At 38.2% G+C, this 22684-nt stretch overlaps 1 protein-coding gene across 14 annotated transcripts in view; it reads right to left on the reverse strand.

Moving 5' to 3' along the window:
- ERC1 (ELKS/RAB6-interacting/CAST family member 1) overlaps window positions 1-22684 on the reverse strand; it is a 518359-nt gene that overhangs the window by 398836 nt on the left and 96839 nt on the right. For 8 of the 14 annotated variants that reach the window (XM_043565004.1, XM_043565003.1, XM_043565005.1 and 5 more), the window contains exons 4-6: window positions 8917-8991; window positions 2179-2334; window positions 840-923 (exon numbers count right to left, since the gene is read on the reverse strand). In XM_043565004.1, the coding sequence (XP_043420939.1) occupies window positions 840-923; window positions 2179-2334; window positions 8917-8991 (315 nt within the window). The remainder of the gene's footprint in view (window positions 1-839; window positions 924-2178; window positions 2335-8916; window positions 8992-22684) is intronic. The other 6 variants (XM_043565007.1, XM_043565008.1, XM_043565010.1 and 3 more) reach the window with 1 other exon arrangement.

Raw genomic sequence — 22684 nt, forward strand, 5'->3', positions numbered from 1 at the left:
GCAGGTTATAAATGCTTACATGTTAGCTACTTTATTATTTTTTTATTATATTTTGAAATGGAATTTAAGTTCTTTAAACAGAAGATTAAACTAGATTTAGACACTTAAAGTATGTTTCATGCTAATTCTAATTTACTAGATAACTCTAAATAAGCAAATCACTTTCTATATATCTGTTCTAAAAAAAAGTAACATCTGTTGTAAAATCACCTAATGGTGACTTAAAGATAATACATATGAAGTTAAAGCACTTTACTCAAGAATTTCAAATTCTACGAGAGTCGATATTAAAAGTTCTCATCACAAGAAGAAAATAAAATTGTAACTATGCATGGGTACTATGTAGGATGTTAACTAGACTTACTGTAGAGGTCAGATAGATAGATATATCTCAAATCATTATGTTGTACATGTATCAATTATACCTCACTTTTAAAAAAAAGAATTTTAAATTCAGATAAACACTACAACCTAGAACATCTACATATTCTTACACCAAAGAAGAGAGATCATCATTCATATAAACAGCAAGTATCTACAAAAGGAAAGGACTTAAGAAAAAACAAATTTTGAAGTACAATCCATACAGTGACAAAAGCAACAATAAAGAACCAGATATAGGGCTTCCAGAACATGTGAAGGCTCACTGCACACAAAGTGACATATGGGTCAAACTGGCGAACACGAGTCGGTTAAAGAGCAGAGCAGGCTGGTTAGTGCTAGTATTGGGCAAAGCTGCCAACCAAAGAGAATGAAAGTATAAGCCACCCAGAAGCCAGAGCCAGCAGGGTCCCACTGTGGGATCACTGCTCACAAAGAGTAAATCTTACGGCAAAGACCTCAGCCTGAAGACCAGCCGCTCTCTTTTTCAGCTCCTCCCCTTGAGCCTCTTTCGAACTTAGCTCCTCCTTCAGTTGTTCTACCTGTCACGACATTGTTATTCTTTTTCACTTATGTGTCAATTTAGGTATTATCTGCTTTTCAGCCAGAGCAGTAACTGGAAATGACAATAATTTAAATAACACAATCAAATCTGTTCCCTTAATTCCCTCTTCAAAGCACCCTAGATGATTCTCTATTTTCATTCACAGGATTTTTTTAAATGGACTCAAATGTGCCCATCAGCAAATGGAAAGCAGAAATTATACTGTAGCATATTTTGTTCTCAAATTAGCGTTAAAAATACAAACTAACAGAAAGTTGGATATGTGAATTGTTAAGTTCTAAAATTAATATAAATTGTCAATAGTCACTGATAACAGATTCTTAAAATAATAAAGGAATATTTTACAGACTTTTATGCCAGGTATGGATACCACAGCAAGAAACTAGAAACCAGAGAGGGAGTTAGAATAATGGTGTATCATTCCTTTATAGTTTTCTGTTCTGAGAAACTGGGGAACTAATACAATTGGGATGCAGGAGGTATTTATTTTCTAGCTAATATTTTATCATCACAATTAGGTTTTTAATTAAACCAAAACAAACCTGGCAAATTGATAGCCGTAATAAACTAGATCTTCCAATTTGCCTAAATAGGTATAGAATCAAACTAAATGACTTTGGATCTAAGGAAAAAATATTGTGCCTAGTTAATACATATGAACGGACATGTCTCTCTGGTATGTATCCTACTATAGATATATCAGAAGTACACATGGGAAACAATAAACCTGATACAAATGGATCTTTTCTAGGGAACGGACCAAAGGGCCTTCCTTTTTATGTAACTGTATTTGAAGGGAAAACATGATTTAAGACATTTCAGGGGGAAAAAAAAAAAAAGGTAGGGGGACTGGGTTCAGCCTCTCAGGGTTTGACTATTAAAATACAACTACACAAGAGGTAAAGAACTTGGTGTCTCATGTTGTGAGAAAAACTCAATTTGATGGAATTTATTGAATCACCTCTGAAGTACTAACAGATATAAATGTTAAACTGTGACAATACATATCAGCATTATACGATGAATAATTTTCTTTTAAGGGAAAACTTGAAATAACTATATATCAGTAATTCTGACTTTAATTCTGGGAAAGTTCAATTCGAAAGAATTATAAGTCTTCTTCCCTGAAGTTTGATAAAACAATGTGAAGCTCTTCATCATCACTAAGGAAACAGAAATATGCATCAACTTCTCAAACCTCTTTTAAAAATTACAGTATCACACACCATTACCTTATTTTTCATAAATTTAGAATGGCTCCGATAGACCTCCATTTGTTTCATTTCTTCCTCCCGTTCTTCAGTACTCAAGGCTCCATTTGATTTCAGCATCTGAATTTCCTCTTCCAAGTCTCGGAGTCCACGCTCCATAGAGGAAATTTTTGAATCCTGAAGACAATGGAAGATTTAGACATTATTCACAAAGAATCAGAGAAGCTGAAAATCTCAGTCTTTACAGATGCTGGATTTAATAAAGATAAATATGCAGGAAAACTGCTGTCTAGCAACTGGTGTCTTGCTTCTAAATTAATATATCCTTTATGGCCACTTGTGAAAGGAAGATAGCTCGTATCTATAATATGATTTTTCCTCTGTCTCCTCCTCCAGTCTGCACCCTTTTGTTTAAAGTTGAGAGTATACGGGCGCCTGGGTGGCTTAGTTGGCTGGGCATCCGACTTTGGCTCAGGTCATGATCTCACAATTCGTGGGTTTGAGCCCCACGTCAGGCTCTGTGCTGACAGCTCAGAGCCTGGAGCCTGCTCCGGATTCTGTGTTTCCCTCTTTCTCTGCCCCTCCCCTGTTCAAACTGTATCTCTCTCTCAAAAAATAAACATTAAAAAAAATTTTTTTAAATAATAAACATTTTAAAAAAATTTAATGGAGTCCACCCTCTCAAACCCTGCTGCTACTTTATCAACTAAGATTATGTAATATTCTAAATACTTGGTTGTCATTTCAACAATCTTCACGGCATCTTCACTAGGAGTAGAGTCCATCTTAAGAAACCACTCACTTTGCTCCTCTATAAGAAGCTACTCCTCATACGTTCAAGTTTTAGCATAAGAGTCAAGAAACTCAGTCACATCTTCATGCTCCACTTCTGATTCTAGTTCTCTTGCTATATCTACTCCATTTGCAGCTCTTCTTCCACTGAAGTTTTGGACCCCTCACAGTCATCCAAGAGGGTTGGAATCAACTTCTTCCAAGTATTATTTCTTAAATAATATTTCTTAAATAATAAGACCTGAAAGTCAAAATGACTCCCTGATCCATGGGCTGCAGAATGAATATTTTGTCAGTATGCATGAAAACAACAATAATCTCTTTGTACATCTCCATTAGAGCTCTTCAGTGAGCAGGTGCATTGTCAATTGAACAGCCATATTTTTAAGGCAATCTTTCTCTCTGTAGTAGGTCCCAACAAGCGGGCTTAAAATATTCAGTAAACTATGCTGCAAACAGATGCGCTGCCATTTAGGCTTTGTTTACAGAGCACAGCCAGAGTAGAATCAGCATAATTCTTAAGGCCCTCGGAGTTTTTGGAATGATAAATGAGCACTGGCTTCAACTTAAATGTCACCAGCTGAGTTAGCCCCTAACAAGAGAGCCAGCCTATCTTTTGAAGCTTTGAAGCCAGGTACTGCTCCTCTAGCTATGAAAGTCCTAAATGGTTTTTTCTTCCAATAGAAAGCTGTTTCATATAGCAGTGCCTGGGTGGCTCAGCTGGTTAAGCATTTGACTTCGGCTCAGGTCATGATCTCACGGTTTGTGGGTTCAGGCTCTGCGTCAGGCTCTGTGCTGACAGCTCAGAGCCTGGAGCCTGCTTCAGATTCTGTGTCTCCCTCTCTCTCTGTCCCTCCTCTGCTTGTGCACTCTCTCACTCTCGCTCTCTCTCTCAAAATAAATAAGCATTAACAATTTTTTAATTAACAATAAAAAAAAAGAAAGTTGTTTCATTTACATTGAAAATCTGTTGTTTAGTGGAGTCACCTTTATCAATGATCTTAACTAGGTCTTCTGGATAATTTGCTACACCTTCTCCATCAGTACCTGCTCTTTTACCTTGCACTTTTATGTTATGGAAATGGCTTCTTTCCTTAAACCTCTGTTGGTTCAAACTTTTCTTCTGCAGCTTCCTCACCTCTTTCACCCTTCACAGAACTGAAGAGACTTAGAGCCTTGTGCTGGATTAGGCTTTGGCTTAAGTGAACATTGTAGCTGGTTTTATCTTCTATCCAGACCACTAATACTTTCTCCATATGAGCAATAAGGTTGTTTCACTGTCTTATCATTCGTGTGTTCACTAGAGTAGAACCTTTCGTTTCCTTCAAGAACTTTTCCTCTGCATTCACAATTTGGCTGTTTGGTGCAAGAGGTCTGGCTTTCAATCTATCTCAACTTTGGACATGCCTTTCTCACTAAGCTTAATCATTTCTAGCTTTTGATTTAAAGTGAGAGATATGAGCCTCTTTTCACTTGAACACTCAGAGACCACTGCAGGGTTATTATTTGGCCTAATTTCAATATCGTTGTGTCTCAGGGACTAGGGGGGCCCAAGGAGAGGGAGAGAGACGGGGGAACAGCAGGTCAGTGGAATAGGCAGAATGCACACATTTGTCAAGTTTGCCATCTTATATGTGCACAGTTTGTGGCACCCCAAAACATTCAGTAGTAATATCAAAGACCACTGATCACAGATCACCAGAACAGTAATGAAAAGTTTGAAATATTGGGAGAATTACTAAAATGTGACACAGAGACACGAATTGAGCAAATGCTATTGGAAAAACAGTGCCAAAAGACCTGCTTGATGCAGGGGTGCCATAAACCTTCAATTTGTAAAAAATACAGTTTCTGCAAAACACAATAAAGTGAAGCAATAAAACGAGGTATGCCTGTAAACTATTTCAATTGCACTATCTGAAAATTCACCTTTAACATTATAATAAATCTTCCTAGAAAGATCAGGATGTAGTCCCTTAAGAATAACTAAAGAAGCACCTGGGTGGCCCCGTCGGTTGAGCATCCAGCTCTTGATTTTGGCTCAGGTCCTGATCTCACAGTTTGTGGGATCAAGCCAGGCTCCATGCTGACAGCACAGAGTGATTCTCTCTCCCTTTCTCTCTGCCCTCCCCCCCCTCAAAACAAATAAACTTAAAAAAAGAATAATAACTGAAATACTAGGCATACACATGCGACTAACCTGCAAATGAAATGTGTTACCTCTGACATTAGTTTGGGGAGGGGAAGATGGATAATGAAAGGGAGCCAGTGGAAAGAAGGAGTGTATTTCTAGCATCACTGGTGCTTCACACAAGACAAAATCACCTTCAGCAATCAACTCAAGCTCCACACATCACACAGACAGCCTCTAACTCTACAAAGCCGCCATAAGGCCCCCAAGACACATTATCCATTTTCTCCTCTAACTCCAACACAAACACATGGGCAGCTCTTGACCAAATCAGCACCCTCACTACCAAATCATGTCCCATAAAAGCTTCTCCCCAAAAGGGACCAAACTGTAAATGAAAGTCACGAAGAAGGCACTGACTGCCCAGATAAGAGACGTGTCAGGCTACTCGCTGAAATCAGGACAGAAAAGTAGTATCTGATACGCTCAACTAATTCTAGCACCAACTCAATCAGACTGAGACTGGGTTTATTTGAGAACAGTCCTTCCAACAAGGTTTCTTACTCCTACAATGTATAATAACTAAGTAAATAAGTTCCTTTTCATCTTACCACTCTGTACTTGCCCAGCTCTGGGTCTCCCCATCATTAATCAGCCAATTCCACTAACCTATTGAAATCCCCTGTTGCTTGCTAAATTTCCCAAATCCTCACTTTTTCTTTTTCAAAAGTTGTCTCCCTACCCCAAGTAAAACCTGGCTTTCCAAAAGGATGTAATTTCCCTGAACTCTCTCCAATGAGGGTCACTAAGCCCCCAGTACCAGAAAGGAGCAGGGGAAAAAGTATAGGCAACCTCCCAGTTCCTCAATGCTGCTCCCTTTATTTTACAGCTCATACTCCTTTTCACTCTACCCCCTCCTCACTACTTCCCCATCCCTCTTGGCCTTTTGAAAAACGTCTTTGGCACCTGGCTCACAATCAATCTTCCCTTCAAATGCCACTCTTGCCATCATCCTAGGATTTCAATGTCTGAATTTCAATGACCTCAACCACCAGTCCACTTCAGCTATCCAGTCGACAGGACTACCCTCTGGATCCTATCATCACCCAGGCCTACTGCAGGCTTCTCCCCAGGCCTAGTGCACTATCATCCTCTATCTGCCATTCCTCAACCTCACAGAGATCTTCACCTCACTAATGGTCACATTTTCTCCCAACCTGTCAGTACAGTCTGAATTCTCTTCCTTTCTATCCACACTACATTCTTGGACTGATCATGCAAACTCCTCTCTCACCATCATCCTCAATTCATGTGCATTCCAATAATTCTGCCATTATCTACCCAGCAAAACTGTAACCTATAGCAGTACAGTAATTCTTCCCTGTTCCTCCACTGTGAAAGGAAAAAGAAAAAAAATTAGAGGAGGAGGAAGCAGAAGGGGAAGTGGAGAAGGAGAAGATGGAAGGAGGGAAGAAAGCAAGAGAAGGAAAGTGAAGGCAAAGATAGGAGGAAGAGGAAGAAGAAAAGGCAGAAGAGAGAAAAAAGAAAACTACATCACCTTGAAGATAGTTGGGCTCTTTTACTGTCTATCAATCATCTTCTTTTCCCATTTCCCCCCAAGACTATTCTAGATCTTCATAATTCTCTCAGGATCATGCCACACTCTCAGCAACTCAACTATTTCAGCTGTGATTTCAGGATAGCATCCACCTGACCCAACTGGGCCACCATTATCTCAGGCTTTCTTAACAGAATGGCCGAAAGTTAACACAACTTAAAATAGCTCCACTGCCTGTTAATTATTACACTTCCACATTCTATCAAAAGGCAAGTAAAAGAATTTTGGAAACATAGGTATATTCATGTGTTTTATTCTTACGTTTCAACAGGGCTCAGGAAATAAAACATACAAATAGATTTGTGGGAAATAAGAACATACAATTGAACCTTTCTAAAGACTCTTTACAAGATTATGTTCAAGACTACTAATTGCCTAACTACAAAGAACCCAGAATTCCACTAATTCAGAATTTGTTTGGTAAATCTTTCCCCACTGGAAATAAAAATACACACAAATAAAATTTTAGAATGAAATCATTTAAATTCAGAGAGAAATTCTTATAACCGTACTTAAAAAGCATCTCTCTACATAAAACTATATACTAATAACCAAATATTCTTGTCATACCAACAACTATTGAATAAAGGCCCACAAAACGAAAACAGTGTCAAACTTTTTAGGGAATAGGAAGAAGCTAAGATTTAGGGAATATGAAGAAGCTAAGACTTACCTATAAGTCTTTCAGCTTTTGTAAGAAAGAGTATGTTGTTTAAAAAAAAAAGAATATGTTTTTCATAAAAATAATAACAGGAGCAGCAGCTAACAGTTTACTATATGCCAGGTAGTATTCAAAGTGTTTTACTTGCTATAACTAATTTAAACCTCAAAACAACCTACGGGATACATACTATTACTATCGCCTTCTAGCCATAAAGAAATTGAGGCATAGAGAGGTTAGGAATTACTTGCTCTATTGTCATACAATTGATTCAAGTAAAGCCAAATTTTGAATCCAAGGAATTTAAGAAGACAAGTCTTAATCAACCTAACATAAAGCCTAAAGATTTCTACCTATTCATTAACTTAAAGCAGAGGTTTACAAAGCATGGTCCATGTTCTATGTTCTGGATCCCCCCAGACCTTTTCAAGAAGTCTGCATAGTCAAAACTATTTTCATAATAATACCATGATTTGATTTGCCCTCTCCACTATGTTACCATTTGCACTTCAGGTATAAAAGCAAGGGTGGGAAAAAACTGCTTGTGTCTTAGGACAACAGGCAATAGCACCAAACCACGCTAGCAGTGACTGCACTCTTCAGTATCGGATACTCACAGAAAAAAAAAAAATTTATTAAAAAAAGCTTTTTGTTTTTGTTTTTTTTTTTTTAAGTAAGCTCTAGGCCAAATGTAGGGCTTAAACTCATGACCTCGAGGTATCTCACGACCTCGAGGTATCTCACGACCTCGAGGTCAAGAGACATGCTCGACCAACTGAGCTAGCCAGGAGCCTCAAGAAATAAAAATTTTAAAAGACTACTTCCTTGGGGGGATGCCTGGGTGGCTCAGTCAGTTAAGCGTCCAACTCTTGATCTCAGCTCAGGTCTTGATCTCAGGGTCATGAGTTCAAGCTCCACATTGCACTCCATGCTGGGTGTGGAGCCTACTTAACAATTTTTTAAAAAAGACTGCTTCCTTTGAGAATGTCCTTAATGAAGCAGTAAAAATTATTACTTTTAATTAATCTCAAACCTTAGGAACACATCTTTTTAATATTCTGTGTGATGAAATGGGAAGGAGCTAGGCATTTCTGCACATTGAAGTATGATAGTAGTTTCTTAGAATAGCACTTGTGTGCCTCTTTGAATTGCAAGCTGAATTAGGTAGTTTTTTCATGGAACATCATTTTTACATGAAAGAACAATTGACAAACTATGGTTACTAGAGTTAATATTAGGCAGACATTTTCTAAAATAAATGAATGAGCTTGTCATTTTAAAAGAATAAAAGGGTCCTGAGATCAAACGGCTTAAACACAGCCGATTTAAAGGAATTCTGGACAACTTTTGGTCCCATGTGACTTATGATCTATAACTAAAAGGGAATAAAACCAAAGTTCTTTCAAAGTGTCTTTTCATTGTCTTACTATTTCTTCTTAAATCTACAAAATAAGCAAAATATTGTTACATACCACTTTCTAAAACTCACACATGAAAGTATGTAATCACTTCAAAGTGTAAACTGACTCATAAGCTTCTTTGGAGACTCTTACTTACCTTCATTTCAATAACAGTTTGCAGAGCTTTTGTTTTGGCAGAATCAGGAGCATTCTCAAATCTCCGATGCATCTCCTATACAAGAGAAGCAAAAGAGAGTAAGTGTCTCCTTTTCACTCTTATTTTTGCTCATGGGGAGGGTAGGGAAGGACAGGGAAGAGGGAATAATTGAGTAAAACAGATGATAACCCCAGACCCGTGTGACACTTTGATCCCTGTCTACCAGACCTCTCCCAGCAGATCAGAGAAGGCTAGGGAGGTATGTGGGTCAAATACACAGGCACGAAGAGTCCCCATCTCGAACACCTAGTTATTTAAATTTAGTCACAGAGATGACATTAGAACAACAGATGAAAACTACACCACAACCCCACATTGGTGTATCAATCCTCCACATGACTCTAAGATATACAAATCAGAACTCCAAACAATCCAAAAGGAAGATTAGAAATAGTCTTTTTTCAAAGGAGAAATAAAGGTAGTCACAATCAGTCTGCATCGCACAAAGCTGCTTTTAGTAGCTTTTAGCATTTGTGTTAACCACATCCTTTCCATAACATACACACCAGAGTAACAACCTGGCTACCTATGATGAAAATCTCTCTCCAATAGGGCAACAACTGGGAAGAAAAAAGAAGATAAGGCTGTTGGACAAGTTTCCTAAGTAGTTCATATTTAAATTTATAAAATGTCATAAAAACATAGCTATTCTTTTTAATCTAAATTTTAGTGAGTTCAGAATCAGGAAGAAAGGAACTGATGGTAGTAGTATCACATTCATGGCCTTCAAGGGTTACAGCAAAGTTATTGGACCACCTCAGGCTATTTCCTGTCAGATTTTGTGAATGTCTCTGAGTTAATCAGTCAACATTTTCAAAATACTCTGGGACAACTTCTAGTGACCCAAGAATACACAGATGAATACTTTCCATCTGAACCGTACTTAACCATAACAAAAGGAATGTATAATACTTTAATTACACGTTTCACCTAATTTTTCATTCTTGCCTGACCAGAAAGAATGGTTTGAGAAAAAGAAAACAGAACTGCACACTTCACTGAGTTACCTCTTTCTGAAAGACCGACAGAAAGAACTGATAAAAGTTCTAAATTATAAACAGTTTAAACACCAGTTTAAACACCAGTATTCTTAACATCCACATTCACACCAGCTGGCTGCTGAAAGTATAGTGCAAACCACTATTAATACATACCACCCTTTCTGACCACGCTTTCTGCTACTTTTCTCCCTAACTCCAGCCTTAAATATTCAACAAGGTATTCCATCCACATGTGTGACAAACACCTCAAACTCTCCAGGCCCAAGAGTAAACTCTTGGAGGTGCTCCAAAAGCTGTTCCATCCTTCCACATACTCAAGTGAAAAACCTGAGTCTTCTTAATGCCTTCCTTTCTCCTTCAAGTCAGTCAATCAGGAAATCCATTTAACTCTACCTTCAAAACATATCTGAAATGCAAGCACTCCTTGTCATTTCCACTATGACCATTTGGAGCGAGCCACTAACAAAAATATATCTTCTAATCCAACGACAAGCTCCTAATTAGGCCCCCCTCTCTTTATCTTTCTCCCCTACATTCTATTCTCAACAGAGCATCCAGAGTCACCTTTTTATTTTTTTTTTTTAACGTTTATTTATTTTTGAGACAGAGAGAGACAGAGCATGAACGGGCGAGGGTCAGAGAGAGGAAGACACAGAATCTGAAACAGGCTCCAGGCTCTGAGCTGTAAGCACAGAGCCCGACGTGGGGCTCGAACTCATGAACTGTGAGATCGTGACCTGAGCCGAAGTCAGACGCTTAACTGACTGAGCCACCCAGGCGCCCCCAGAGTGACCTTTTTAAATATAAATTTAATTTTATCAAATTAATTAATTTTGACAAAATTAATTTTGTCCTCTACTCAAAACTGTCACAGCTCTCTGTCTGACTCACAGCAGAGTCAAAGTCCCCTCACAGTGGCCTACAAAACCTTATCTCTTACCACTCTTCCCTCAGTCACCATGCTTCAGCCACACAGGAGTCCTTGCTGTTTCTCAAATATGCTAGGCATTGTCCTGTTCCTTAGGACCTTTACACCAGATGTTCCCACTGTCTAAACTCTCTTTCCTGAGCTCATAGAGAGGACTTTGTGTCCTTCAAGTCTTGACTCAAATGCCTCTTCTGTATTAGTAGGTTTATGAGTTGTGATAATCATATTGTAGTTATACAAGAAAACGTCCCTATGTTTTAGAGATGCCTACTACAGTGTATAGAGGTAAATTACATCGTGTCAGGAATTTTTTTTAAATCTTTGGTAAAAAAAAAAAGAAGAAAAAGCAAAAATAGGACACATGAAGCAAGTGTGGCAAAATTTTGGTAACTGGTATATCTGAGTGATAAGCATATGGAGATTCATTATGCCATTCTCATTACTTTTGTGTAAGCTTGAAATTTTTCATTATAAAATTAATGTTTAATGTTAGTGTAATGTGAAAATGTAGTGTATTTGAAAACTTAAAATGGACAAAAAAGAACCCATATGTCCTTTTCCCTCTACTTTACTCAACTTTTTCTTGTCCCATAGCATGTACCCTCTAATGTATGTTATGTGCCTCTATAAGAACATAGAGGGCCAGGGTCTTTGTTTCATTCACTGTTGAATCCAGTGGACACTGGAATCCACTGTTGAATGCCTAGGACAATAGCTGGTACATCAGTAAGTGCTTAAGAGATATTTAAAGAATGAATGATGAATGAATGAATAATGAATGGATATCAAACTTTCAAGAATTAACTAAAGAGGGAATCTTCTCATGGGCTGAATTATGTACACCTCCTCTTACTTCTACAAAGCCCTCCTCTAACACTTAGTACACTCTATTTGGAATAATCTTCTTCTCTAACATACCGGCCTGTACACTCCTTCAGGGCAAAATTGCCTTTTGTATTCCAGACACTGTCTGACATGTAAGCAATCATTAAAAATGATTTCTCCCCCACATCCATTCCTCTTTGGCTAGATGAAGGAAAGACTGAATAAATGAATAAATTATCAGCTAGTATTCACCTTCATCCCTCTATTGGAGCACTCTCTCTAAAGTATCAAAAAAGGATCTCCTTATTTCTAAATCTAAGAGCTGTTGTCCATCCACATCTCTTCTGAACGTTTCTGAACTCCATGTACTGGCTGACTTTTTTTTTTTAATTTTTTTTTTTTTTAACATTTACTCATTTTTGAGAGAGAGACAGAGCATGAACGGGGGAAGGTCAGAGAAAGAGGGAGACACAGAATCCGAAACAGGCTCCAGGCTCTGAGCTATCAGCACAGAGCCCGACGCGGGGCTCGAACTCACAGACCGCGAGATCATGACCTGAGCGAAGTCGGACGTCCAACCGACTGAGCCACCCAGGCGCCCCAGTAGCTGACTTTTTTAAATTAAAACAGAGAGAGTTAAGGGAGAACATCTTTAAGATTTCTAACTGCCTTCCATTAATGAATTATCCTAGCTCTAAATGCTTATTCTCTGCCCTTTCTCCTATCCTAAGCACAGACATTTTCTAAGTTCCATCTTTGGAACTCTTCTCAATTCTATTGCCCCAATCCAGGGACTCCACTAGCCCACAGAGAAACTTGAAATGAATTAGACAATAGCAACCCCTCTGGGGTAGATGCAACCTCACCATGAAGCACTGATTGAGTTTCAGGCCACATCTGCTCCATCAGCAGGAAGCTTTTGTTTGGTTGAACAATGTGCACACCAATCATACAAGGAAGCCCTTCCCCAGTCCCACAGATTCGACTACAGTTGATCTCTGAACAACAAGGGTTTGAACTGTAATGATCCACTTATTTTTTTTTTTTTTTTTTTTTTAAATTTTTTTTCAACGTTTATTTATTTTGGGACAGAGAGAGACAGAGCATGAATGGGGGAGGGGCAGAGAAAGAGGGAGACACAGAATCGGAAACAGGCTCCAGGCTCTGAGCCATCAGTCCAGAGCCTGACGCGGGGCTCGAACTCACGGACTGCAAGATCGTGACCTGGCTGAAGTCGGACGCTTAACCGACTGCGCCACCCAGGCGCCCCCACTTATTTTTTTTAATAAATACAGTAAAATACTGCAAATGTGTTTTCTCTTAGGATTTTTTAATGACATTTTCCTTTCTCTAGCTCATTTATTACAAGAATACAGTAAATAACATATAACACACAGAATGTGTGTAAATCACCCACTTATGTTATCAGTAAGACTTACAGTCAGTAGTAGGTTATTAGTAGTTAAGTTTTGGGGGAGTCAGACATTCTACACAGATTTTCAACTACACAGGGGTCAGCTCCCAACCTCCTCATTATTCAAAAGTCAACTGTATTACCTTTCCATGGATGCGCTGGAAAATATATTTTTCTAGTCTTGTAGTGGACACCTATCACTTTTTCTTGCCATGGTATCTAATCTCCCTTCTACATTTGGGGATTCCACATTTTAAGCCAAGAGTCCTCCTTCTGCAAAAGAAGTTAAAAATGCCACCTACTTTTTTCCCCAGCCTTTCCTGCAGTTAAAGCCCAGACACAAGACCTAATCTCCCCAATGAGACACATACATCACTTACTTTGAATCAGAATCTTGTAACAGAAGCAGGGACATGAATAGAGACAACTCTGTCAATGAGTGGCAGAGGCAACAGCCACCTCAAGTTCCCAGTCTCAGGAATGGCAGATATTCCAAGGGTAGGGAGCAGTGTCAGTGGTGTCAGCCAAACAACCTACCGTGTTTGTGTCCTGCACCAGGAGCACCACTGTCTAGACCAAACCAATAAAGGAACATGATGAATTTGAGGCTATTTTTTGGCTATATAACTTCTGAACCCAGACTCTTCAGCGCTCCTAGAGATTATGGAACCATCATCTCTAGCCTGGATTACAGCAACAATCTCCCAAAGTTGATCTCCTTAGTAACACAATGGAAGACTGTTACTTTAATTATTTTAATTAATTCTTTCTCGACCTCCCCAAACAATTCATCCATATCACTAATGAATTCCAGGGTGTCAAATCTAGTGGACCCCTTTCTGTCCTCATCTTCCTAGAACTCTCAGAGGCATTCAAAGCAGTGGGGCCACTCCCTCCTATATACACATTTTCTCTTGACTATTATGACACCACACTCTCCTATTTTTCTTTTTCTCCAAGGGCTCCTCTATTTCTCTTACAGGTTCCTCCTTCAAAATTAGACCCCTAGATACTATAGTGATCAGGTGACCAGTCCCTAAACTGTCTCCTCTTTTCCATCAAAACTCTCTAATCTTCTACACTGCTTAAAATTCAATTGAAATGCTAGTGAATTCCCAGGCCTGTCCTCTGCTCTGATTTCAAGACTCCTTTATCCAACTGTCCATTTGACATCTTTATTTAGAGGTCTAGTAGATAATTTAACTTTTATTATCTGTAACAAAACTGAATTTTACCTTCCTTAATCTAGCTCTTCATCTGATGAGTGTGACGAGAGGTAAGTCTTCTCCATCTCACTAAACATCACTACCCTCCAGTAGCTCAAGCCAAACACCAGTCTCTCCTTTCATTCTTCCCAGATGTTCAAAATTCAGTAGCAGGCAGTGATTGCTCCATCTTCAAAATATTTCTTGAATTATTCCACTGTACTCCATTTCCAGCTCAGTTTAACCCCACATTACTACAACAGCTGTTCATTTCCTTCCATTTCCTCTGTCCACTCTCAAGAGAGCACCAGAGTAGTCTTGATAAAGCATCAACAAACCATGGGAGTTTGGTCTGCTTTGAATCTTTCAACAAGTTTCCCATTCACTTCTCATTCTCTACAAAATCAACATGATCTGACCAAAATGAATAGAAGACTGGCCCTCCTGTTGTACTCATTTTAAACTATTGTAAAATTAGATAAAATGCATGAAATAACTGTTTTCAGACACTGGAAAAAGGCACACTGATCTATGATCCTTGAAAGAATAGAAACAAATGTGATGGCCCAAACCAGCTCTTCAGAGTATGATGCAAGGAGAGAAAGCCAAACAGAAAAGAGCAGTCATACAGAGCTCAGAAGACAGATCAATGGATAAGACTCCTAAAGACAGTGAAAATGTGCAGAGCAGAGTATCACAGAGAAGGAAGCTAGCCATAAAAGCAGCAGTATCTAATTTGACAGGGGTCCCCTTGAGTATTTGGCCAAATACTAAGTGTGTACCCACAGGGCAAGACTCCACAACATCAAACAACAACTACTAAGGATAGAACAACTACCCAGAGAGCTATGAATTGAGCAACTACCTGAACTCACATGAGGCTAAGGAAATTTTAGTTCCAAAGGGCCAAAATAAAGAAAACATCAGAGGCATTTAACAGAGACACCAGAAAGTCCAACTCTTAGAAGTCGCAATCATCTGATGAGTGTGATGAGAGGTAAGTCTTCTCCATCTCACTAAACAGCACAGCTCTCCCAGTAGCTCAAGCCAAACACCAGTCTCTCCTTTCATTCTTCCCAGATCTTCAAAATTCTCTATATAGAAATTAAGGCCTCTATAGGAAAGGCTATCTAGATCAGCTCTAACAGAATTTAAAAGCAAGTCCTATAAAGATCAAGTTAATCCACAACACTTCATTTAAGGAAGACAGTAAAATCCAGAACACACTAATGCAGGACAAAATCTCAACATGTTAGTTTAAGCCATAATAACTTCTCACCTACACTAAAACAACAAATCCACCGGCTTCCTATGAGCCTCGAGTTTGTACACAATTAACCTATTCTCCACACTGTAAATAAGATGACCAACTGGACACACAGCAGATATTTAGTAATATTTATTCAATAAAATGAATGTACATATAGAAAAATAAAATGAATCCTACTAATTGTAAATAATCTTTCATCGATTAATAAAATCCTATAACCTATACATTTCTCATTTGGTATTTCTATATCTACTTGAAAATATTAAAACTGCATTTCCTTGATACCTCACAATTCAGATACTGAACAAATTAATTTTATCTAACTTCTTCCTTTTACCTAATTCCAAATAAGGTCAATTTCCAAATGTTTTATAAAGTTAAATTATAACAATTTTACTTTAAATCCTAGCAACCACATATGCAAAACATAAAGAAAATAGAAATCCATTTGAACAAAAAATCCTCCTTTGCTAAGGAACTAGGCTGCATTTTAAACCATCCACAGGCATAAAGCTTTCCTATTAAGACATTTGAAAAACCTATCATTCGTAACAAATTTCCATTCAGAGGCCTGCACATTAAAACTCATTATGAACACATCTTGCAGTCAGTGAGCTGATAAACTCCCCTTTCCAACTGAGTACATCAAGCCTCTGACTCATGCACTGTTAATAAAGAGACTGGAAATAGAAATGAATGTACTATTCAAATAAATATAAGAACTAGAATATTCTATTTGCTCACTCTATTTCACTCCATTGGCCTGAAATTTCTCATCCAAAAACAATTAAAGTACAGGTAGAATTATCTGGATCTTGTTACACTGTCAACTGTGGTAAACAACAGAAAATATGTTCATTTTCTCTCATTAATTTACCAGATAATAACTAACCTAGAGTTAGAAAACAAGCAAGTTAGGAATAAATCTTCGTATTTTTCTCTCTTTGGCAGTTTCTTTTAAAAAGTCAACTTTTACTTACACGACTGAGAGAAAGAAGTATTTGTGACTGACAAGTAGTACTTATGTCTGAAATTTCTTTTTTCAAGTTTCAGGTTTTAGCCTCCAGCACCCTTGGTTCAAGGGTAGAAGCTCCAGATTACTTGTGAGGCCCCTTTACAGATTCAATCTTCCATACAAGTTCTGGCTTTAGTGTACTCAAAACACAGAGGAGACAGAAAAAGAGAAGAAGGGGAGAATAAACGGAAAGAATCCTCACTGTTTTCTGTATCTCTCAGACACCATTGTACTTTAACCCTTTACCACCTCTAGTAATGGCATTATTCTGAGAAAACATCATCTTCTTGTCAAAATAGAAATAGGGCACAAATGACACAAAGAAAAGGGAAGGAATAACCTGAATAAATAAGGTATGCAACTGTCCTCATTTTCCAAAATCACTGCAAAGCAGCAAACTAACTTGGGGCCCCTTTTTCTTTTCAAATTCTTCCTATGCTTTGTCTGTTATTTCTTTTTTTTCTCTCAATCTCCTCTGCTTATACCTTACAACTGCTAATGATAAAAACAGGCATCCCTCAGATACACTAGTTAGATTCAGAATTCCTATTCTGGAACCTAGTCAAATATTAATACTTTTAACCTCAAACATTTCTGGAAACCCCAACATGATAGAAATTATACTAAAAGGTTTGTTGACTGAAATATTAAAGAGATAAAAACCAGCATGAATGTATTAATGTTTTAAAACAAATTTATATTTTATTTACCACAATAGCATTTACACTTTTAAAACTGAGAGCACATATAGGTATATAAATAATGTGTTTAGTTGGCCAACAGATAATGTTTGGTAATGCAGATCCAAAAAAGTTCATAGTCAGCTTAGGTGTGTTCTGCCAACAGACTGAGAACCAAAACTGGGTTTTCAAACTATGTTGTCTAACAGAATTACCTGTAAAGCTCTTTAACACTCTGTATGCCCAAACCCCAAGCACAGACCAAGCCAAGTCTTCACTGTAGTTCAATGTTTGTCCACCACATGTCTTCACTATTCTACCAATCAAAGGAAAGGTACTACAGTAAACAATATAAAATCTAACAATAAGTAGTCCCACAACAATGTAATTTAGTATAAAGAAAACACAATGCTTAATTTAAATTTATTATTTTCTTCTTTGGCTTTTCTTTGATGGGATTATTTATCTGTTATCTACAGAATAATTTTTTTTAATTTTTTTTTCAACATTTATTTTTGGGACAGAGAGAGACAGAGCTTAAATGGGGGAGGGGCAGAGAGAGAGGGAGACACAGAATCGGAAACAGGCTCCAGGCTCCGAGCCATCAGCCCAGAGCCCGACGCGGGGCTCGAACTCCCGGACCGCGAGATCGTGACCTGGCTGAAGCGGACGCTTAACCGACTGCGCCACCCAGGCGCCCCCAGAATAATTTTTATAAACAAAATAGAAAACTAATCACAAATGCTACTGGAATGCTATTTTAATGTTACAGTATTTCATCAAATCTAAGATGCCACTGATTATAATATATACTATTGTTTTATGTACTGGAAAGAAAGGGGGGAAATGCCTCCAAATAAATAATTACACAAAGCTTTATCATCCAGAATTTTTATTTTATACTGAGTATAAAGTAGAACTTAGAGTTCTCTTTTACTTATTTAACCATATTTTAACTATATGCCATTTTGAACTGTTTTCATAACTTTCCCCATGCCAGCAACTCTGGTGTCAATGCTGATTCATCACATGATATTACTGATGACATACTGAACAATTAAAGTTAACATGAGAAATACCAACAAAACTCACACCCTCAACTACAGTGGTAACAAACTGAGCAGCTATGATTGAATGCACAGGCAAACAAATCAGCACCACTACTGCCTTGTTGACAGACTGTAAGATACTGTCAAGGATAAAATTTAACTCAATGCCATATTGCTAAAGTAAGAAAAACTGTGAGTCTTAGGATTGATGAAACACTTTTTCTTTAAAGATGAACACGAGGGGCGCCTGGGTGGCGCAGTCGGTTAAGCGTCCGACTTCAGCCAGGTCACGATCTCGCGGTCCGTGAGTTCGAGCCCCGCGTCGGGCTCTGGGCTGATGGCTCAGAGCCTGGAGCCTGTTTCCGATTCTGTGTCTCCCTCTCTCTCTGCCCCTCCCCCGTTCATGCTCTGTCTCTCTCTGTCCCAAAAATAAATAAACGTTGAAAAAAAAAGATGAACACGAAATCCAATAAATAACAAAACCTATGGATATCCTGGTATTGCCAACTCACAATTCTTTTTGACTTCCTTGATCTACTAGTGCAATAATGTGCAAAAGTCATTTCAAGTCACCACTCACCTACCCTAGATTAGAGCTGTTAAGTTATTAGACTTCCTTGTCCACTCTTGACTCTCCCTCCCCTATTTATTTTCAACACGACCAGAGTAAATTGTAAAAAGCAAACCTGATCTTAACATTCCCTTGGTTAAATACTGGAATGGATTTTTCTTGCACTTTGAATATAACTGTTGCATTACCTGCAAGGATCATGAAGGCAAGTGCTTTGTCTCCCAGAGGGCATGTTTTGTTCACTATTTCCCTAGTGCTTTGTACATGCTTAGTGCCAGCAAATATCTGAAGAATGAAAGGAATGGATTTGTCCTTGGATACCTCTTCACCCTGTCATCTGATGCCAGCCTTCACCTTATACAATTTGCTTTTGCCCTCTAGCCTCCTTGTTGCTCCTTCAAAATTCCTTCCCATCAGGCCTTTCGCAACTTTTAACCTTTATTCATGAAACAGTTTTATCCAAATGTTCAGCATGACTTTCTCCTTGTCTTTCCTCAAATCTCCTTACCTCAGGGGCACCTCCTCATACGAGCTTATCCTATTTACAGAAATCCCCTCCCCCAACAAAATTAGACTCCACCCAATCATGTAGTTTCATCCCATAATTATCAGTTTACTGTCTCCCACTAGATTTTTAAGTTCTAGGAGGGCAGAGACCATGTGGTCTGACATAAAAAAATGTATACCCATGCCCATCCTAGGATCAAATACATATCAAAGGCTCAATAGTTATTTGTTGAATAAATAAAAAAGGAAAAGTGGTGCCTCTAGTCTCTTGTTTTAGAAACAATCTTTATGTATCAGGTTAGCCATACATTAGAAAACTTTACCCCAAATCATCATTTTAACTTTTTGTTAACTGTAATTTCTAACATACACGAATTTAATTCTTTTTTTTTTTTATTTTTTATTTTTAGAAAGAGAGAGAGCATGCATGAGTGGGGGGCAGGCAAAGAGGGAGACGGAGAGAGGGAGAGAAAGAATCTTAAGCAGTCTCCACACTCAGCATGGAGCCCAAAGTAGGGCTTGATCCCACGACCCTGGGATCATGACCTGAGCTGAAATTAAGAAACGGACAGTCAACCAACTGAGCCACCCAGGCGCCCCCACAAATTTAATTCTTTAAGGTTCTTCCTATGGCAGTGAAAGATGCTTTCCTCTCTCAAAATTATATTAAAAGCGTTTTACTTACATTTTCTTCTAGTTTTTTATTTTTTATAAAGTAGCTCTTTATTTCATCTAGAATTTGATGTAACTATGTAACTGTTTTCCAAATGGATGGCCACTATTTAAAACATCCATCATATACTTAAAACTGTATTATTTCTGGGGTGCCTGGGTGGCTCAGTTAGTTGAGTGTCTGACTCTTGATTTTTGGCTCAGGTTGTGATCCTGGGGTTTTGGAATCGAGCCTGCTTTGGGCTCTGTGCTGAGTGTGGAGCCTGCTTGTGATACTCAGTCTCTCTCCTGCCCTGTTCCCCTGCTCTCTCTCTCTCTCTAAAACAAAATAAGATTTTTAAAACCATATTATTTCTGGTTTCTATTTTGTTTCATTGATCTAGCTATCCACTGCTGTGCCAGTACATTTTAAGATCACTGGGTTTAAAATACATGTATCATGGGGCACCTGGGTGGCTCAGTTAGTTGGGCATCTGACTTCGGCTCAGGTCATGATCTCACAGTTCATGGATTCGAGCCCCACATCAGGCTCTGTGCTGACAGCTCAGAGTCTGGAGCCTGCTTCAGATTCTATGTTTCCCTCTCTCTCTGCCCCTCCCCGACTCACTTGCTTTCTCTCGCTCTCTCTCAAAAATAAACATTAAAAAAAAATTTTTTAAGAAAAAATAAAGGGGCACCTGGGTGGCTCAGTCAGTTAAGCACCCAACTTCAGCTCAGGTCATGATCTCATGGCTCATGGGATTGAGCCCTGCGTGGGGCTGGGCTGACAGGTGGGAGCCTAGAGCCTGCTTCAGTTTCTGTGTCTCCCTCTCTCTCTGCCCCTCCCCTGCCTGCTCTTGTTCTCTCTCTCTTTCTCTCTCTCTCAAAAATAAACATTAAAAAATTAAAAAATAAAATAAAATAAAAATAAAAATAAAATATGTGTATCATGATCTGCTTAAGCAAGTGTTCCTACACTGTTCTTCTGCAAATAAACTACAACATCATTAAGGCATGTTTGAAAATCATTCCCAGTAGAATTACATTAAATTTACAGATCTGGGGTAAGGTGACATCTTTATATTGATGTTCCCATCTACACTATAATGAAAATTTAGCCTTTTCCTCTCCATTACCATTACTGATATTATTTATTACATTTCCTTACCTAATTGTACCATGTAACACACCCAGAATAATGTTAAATACTGATGAACCCAACCATCTTTGACCTCTTTCTAAAAAAAAAAAAATTTTAACGTTTATTCACTTCTGAGAGACAGAGAGAGACAGAGCGTGAGTGGGGAAGGGGCAGAGAAAGAGAGGGAGGCACAGAATCCAAATCAGGCTCCAGGCTCTGAGCTGTCAGCACAGAGCCTGACACGGGGCTGAAACTCACGAAATGCAAGATCATGACCTGAGCAGAAGTTGGACACTTAACTGACTGAACCACTCAGGTGCCCCTGACCTCTTTCTAACTTCAGTGGGCATTTCTAGTATGGCACAGTAAGCCTGATGCTGGCTATTAGTTTGAAATGTGGTTATTATATACATTTATTATGTTATTTATTTAAATCTTATTTAAAAGTATTCAATTCTTATTTTTAGTTCATTTTGTTTCATTTTCAATCAAAATTCTGTAACATTTTATCTAATATATTTCAGACAGCCATCAAATACCACAAGATTCTCTTTTCCTTTTATCTAATACAAATTGTAACTGTGTATGATAAATTAAGCCATTCTGGCATTGCTGGAATAACCTCCTTTTGGTCAGAGTATTATCCTTTTATCATAATGCTGATTCTATCTGCTAATATTTTATTTATAATATGTATAACTAAACTCATAAGTAAAATTAGTTTTGAGTTTAACTTGTTTTCCAAACTTCATCAGATTTGAGAACCCAGTGGTTTCACTGGGGGAAAAAAAAAACTTGAAATGCTATCCTTCTTTCTGTAAGTTCTAGGTTTAAATTTTTTGGCTTACATTTCAACTTACTCAACTAACATTTCTTGAGTACCCACTGTGTATTTGATAGACACTGGCAAAATAAAGATTTTTTTAAAAAACATGTATCTTTGAGGGCGCCTGGCTGGCTCAGTCAGGGGAGCATGCAACTCTTGATCTCCAGGTTGTGGGTTCGAACCCTATGTTGGGTATAAAGATTACTTAAAAATAAAATCTTCAGGGGCACCTGGGTGGCTCAGTTAAGTGTCTGACTTCAGCTCAGGTCATGATCTCAGAGTTCATGAGTTTGAGCCCAGGATCAGGCTCTGTGCTGACAGGTTGGAGCCTGGAGCCTGGAGCCTGGTTCAGATTCTGTGTCTCCCTCTCTCTATCTGCCCTTCCCCCCATCATGCTCTCTCTCTCGCTCTCTCGCTCTCTCTCTCAAAAATAAATAAAAATATTTAAAATATATATATATATACATATATATATAATAAATAAAATATTTAAAAAATGTATCTTTGATGCAAAAAATGAAGCAAACAATGAAGAAACATACAGGTAAATATAAATATACTATCATAGGATTGGTTCATCTACATTTAAGTATACAGCTACATGAGGAAAACTTCAAAGAACTAA

The sequence above is a fragment of the Prionailurus bengalensis genome, chromosome B4 (assembly GCF_016509475.1).
Source record: "Prionailurus bengalensis isolate Pbe53 chromosome B4, Fcat_Pben_1.1_paternal_pri, whole genome shotgun sequence".
Taxonomy (NCBI): domain Eukaryota; kingdom Metazoa; phylum Chordata; class Mammalia; order Carnivora; family Felidae; genus Prionailurus; species Prionailurus bengalensis.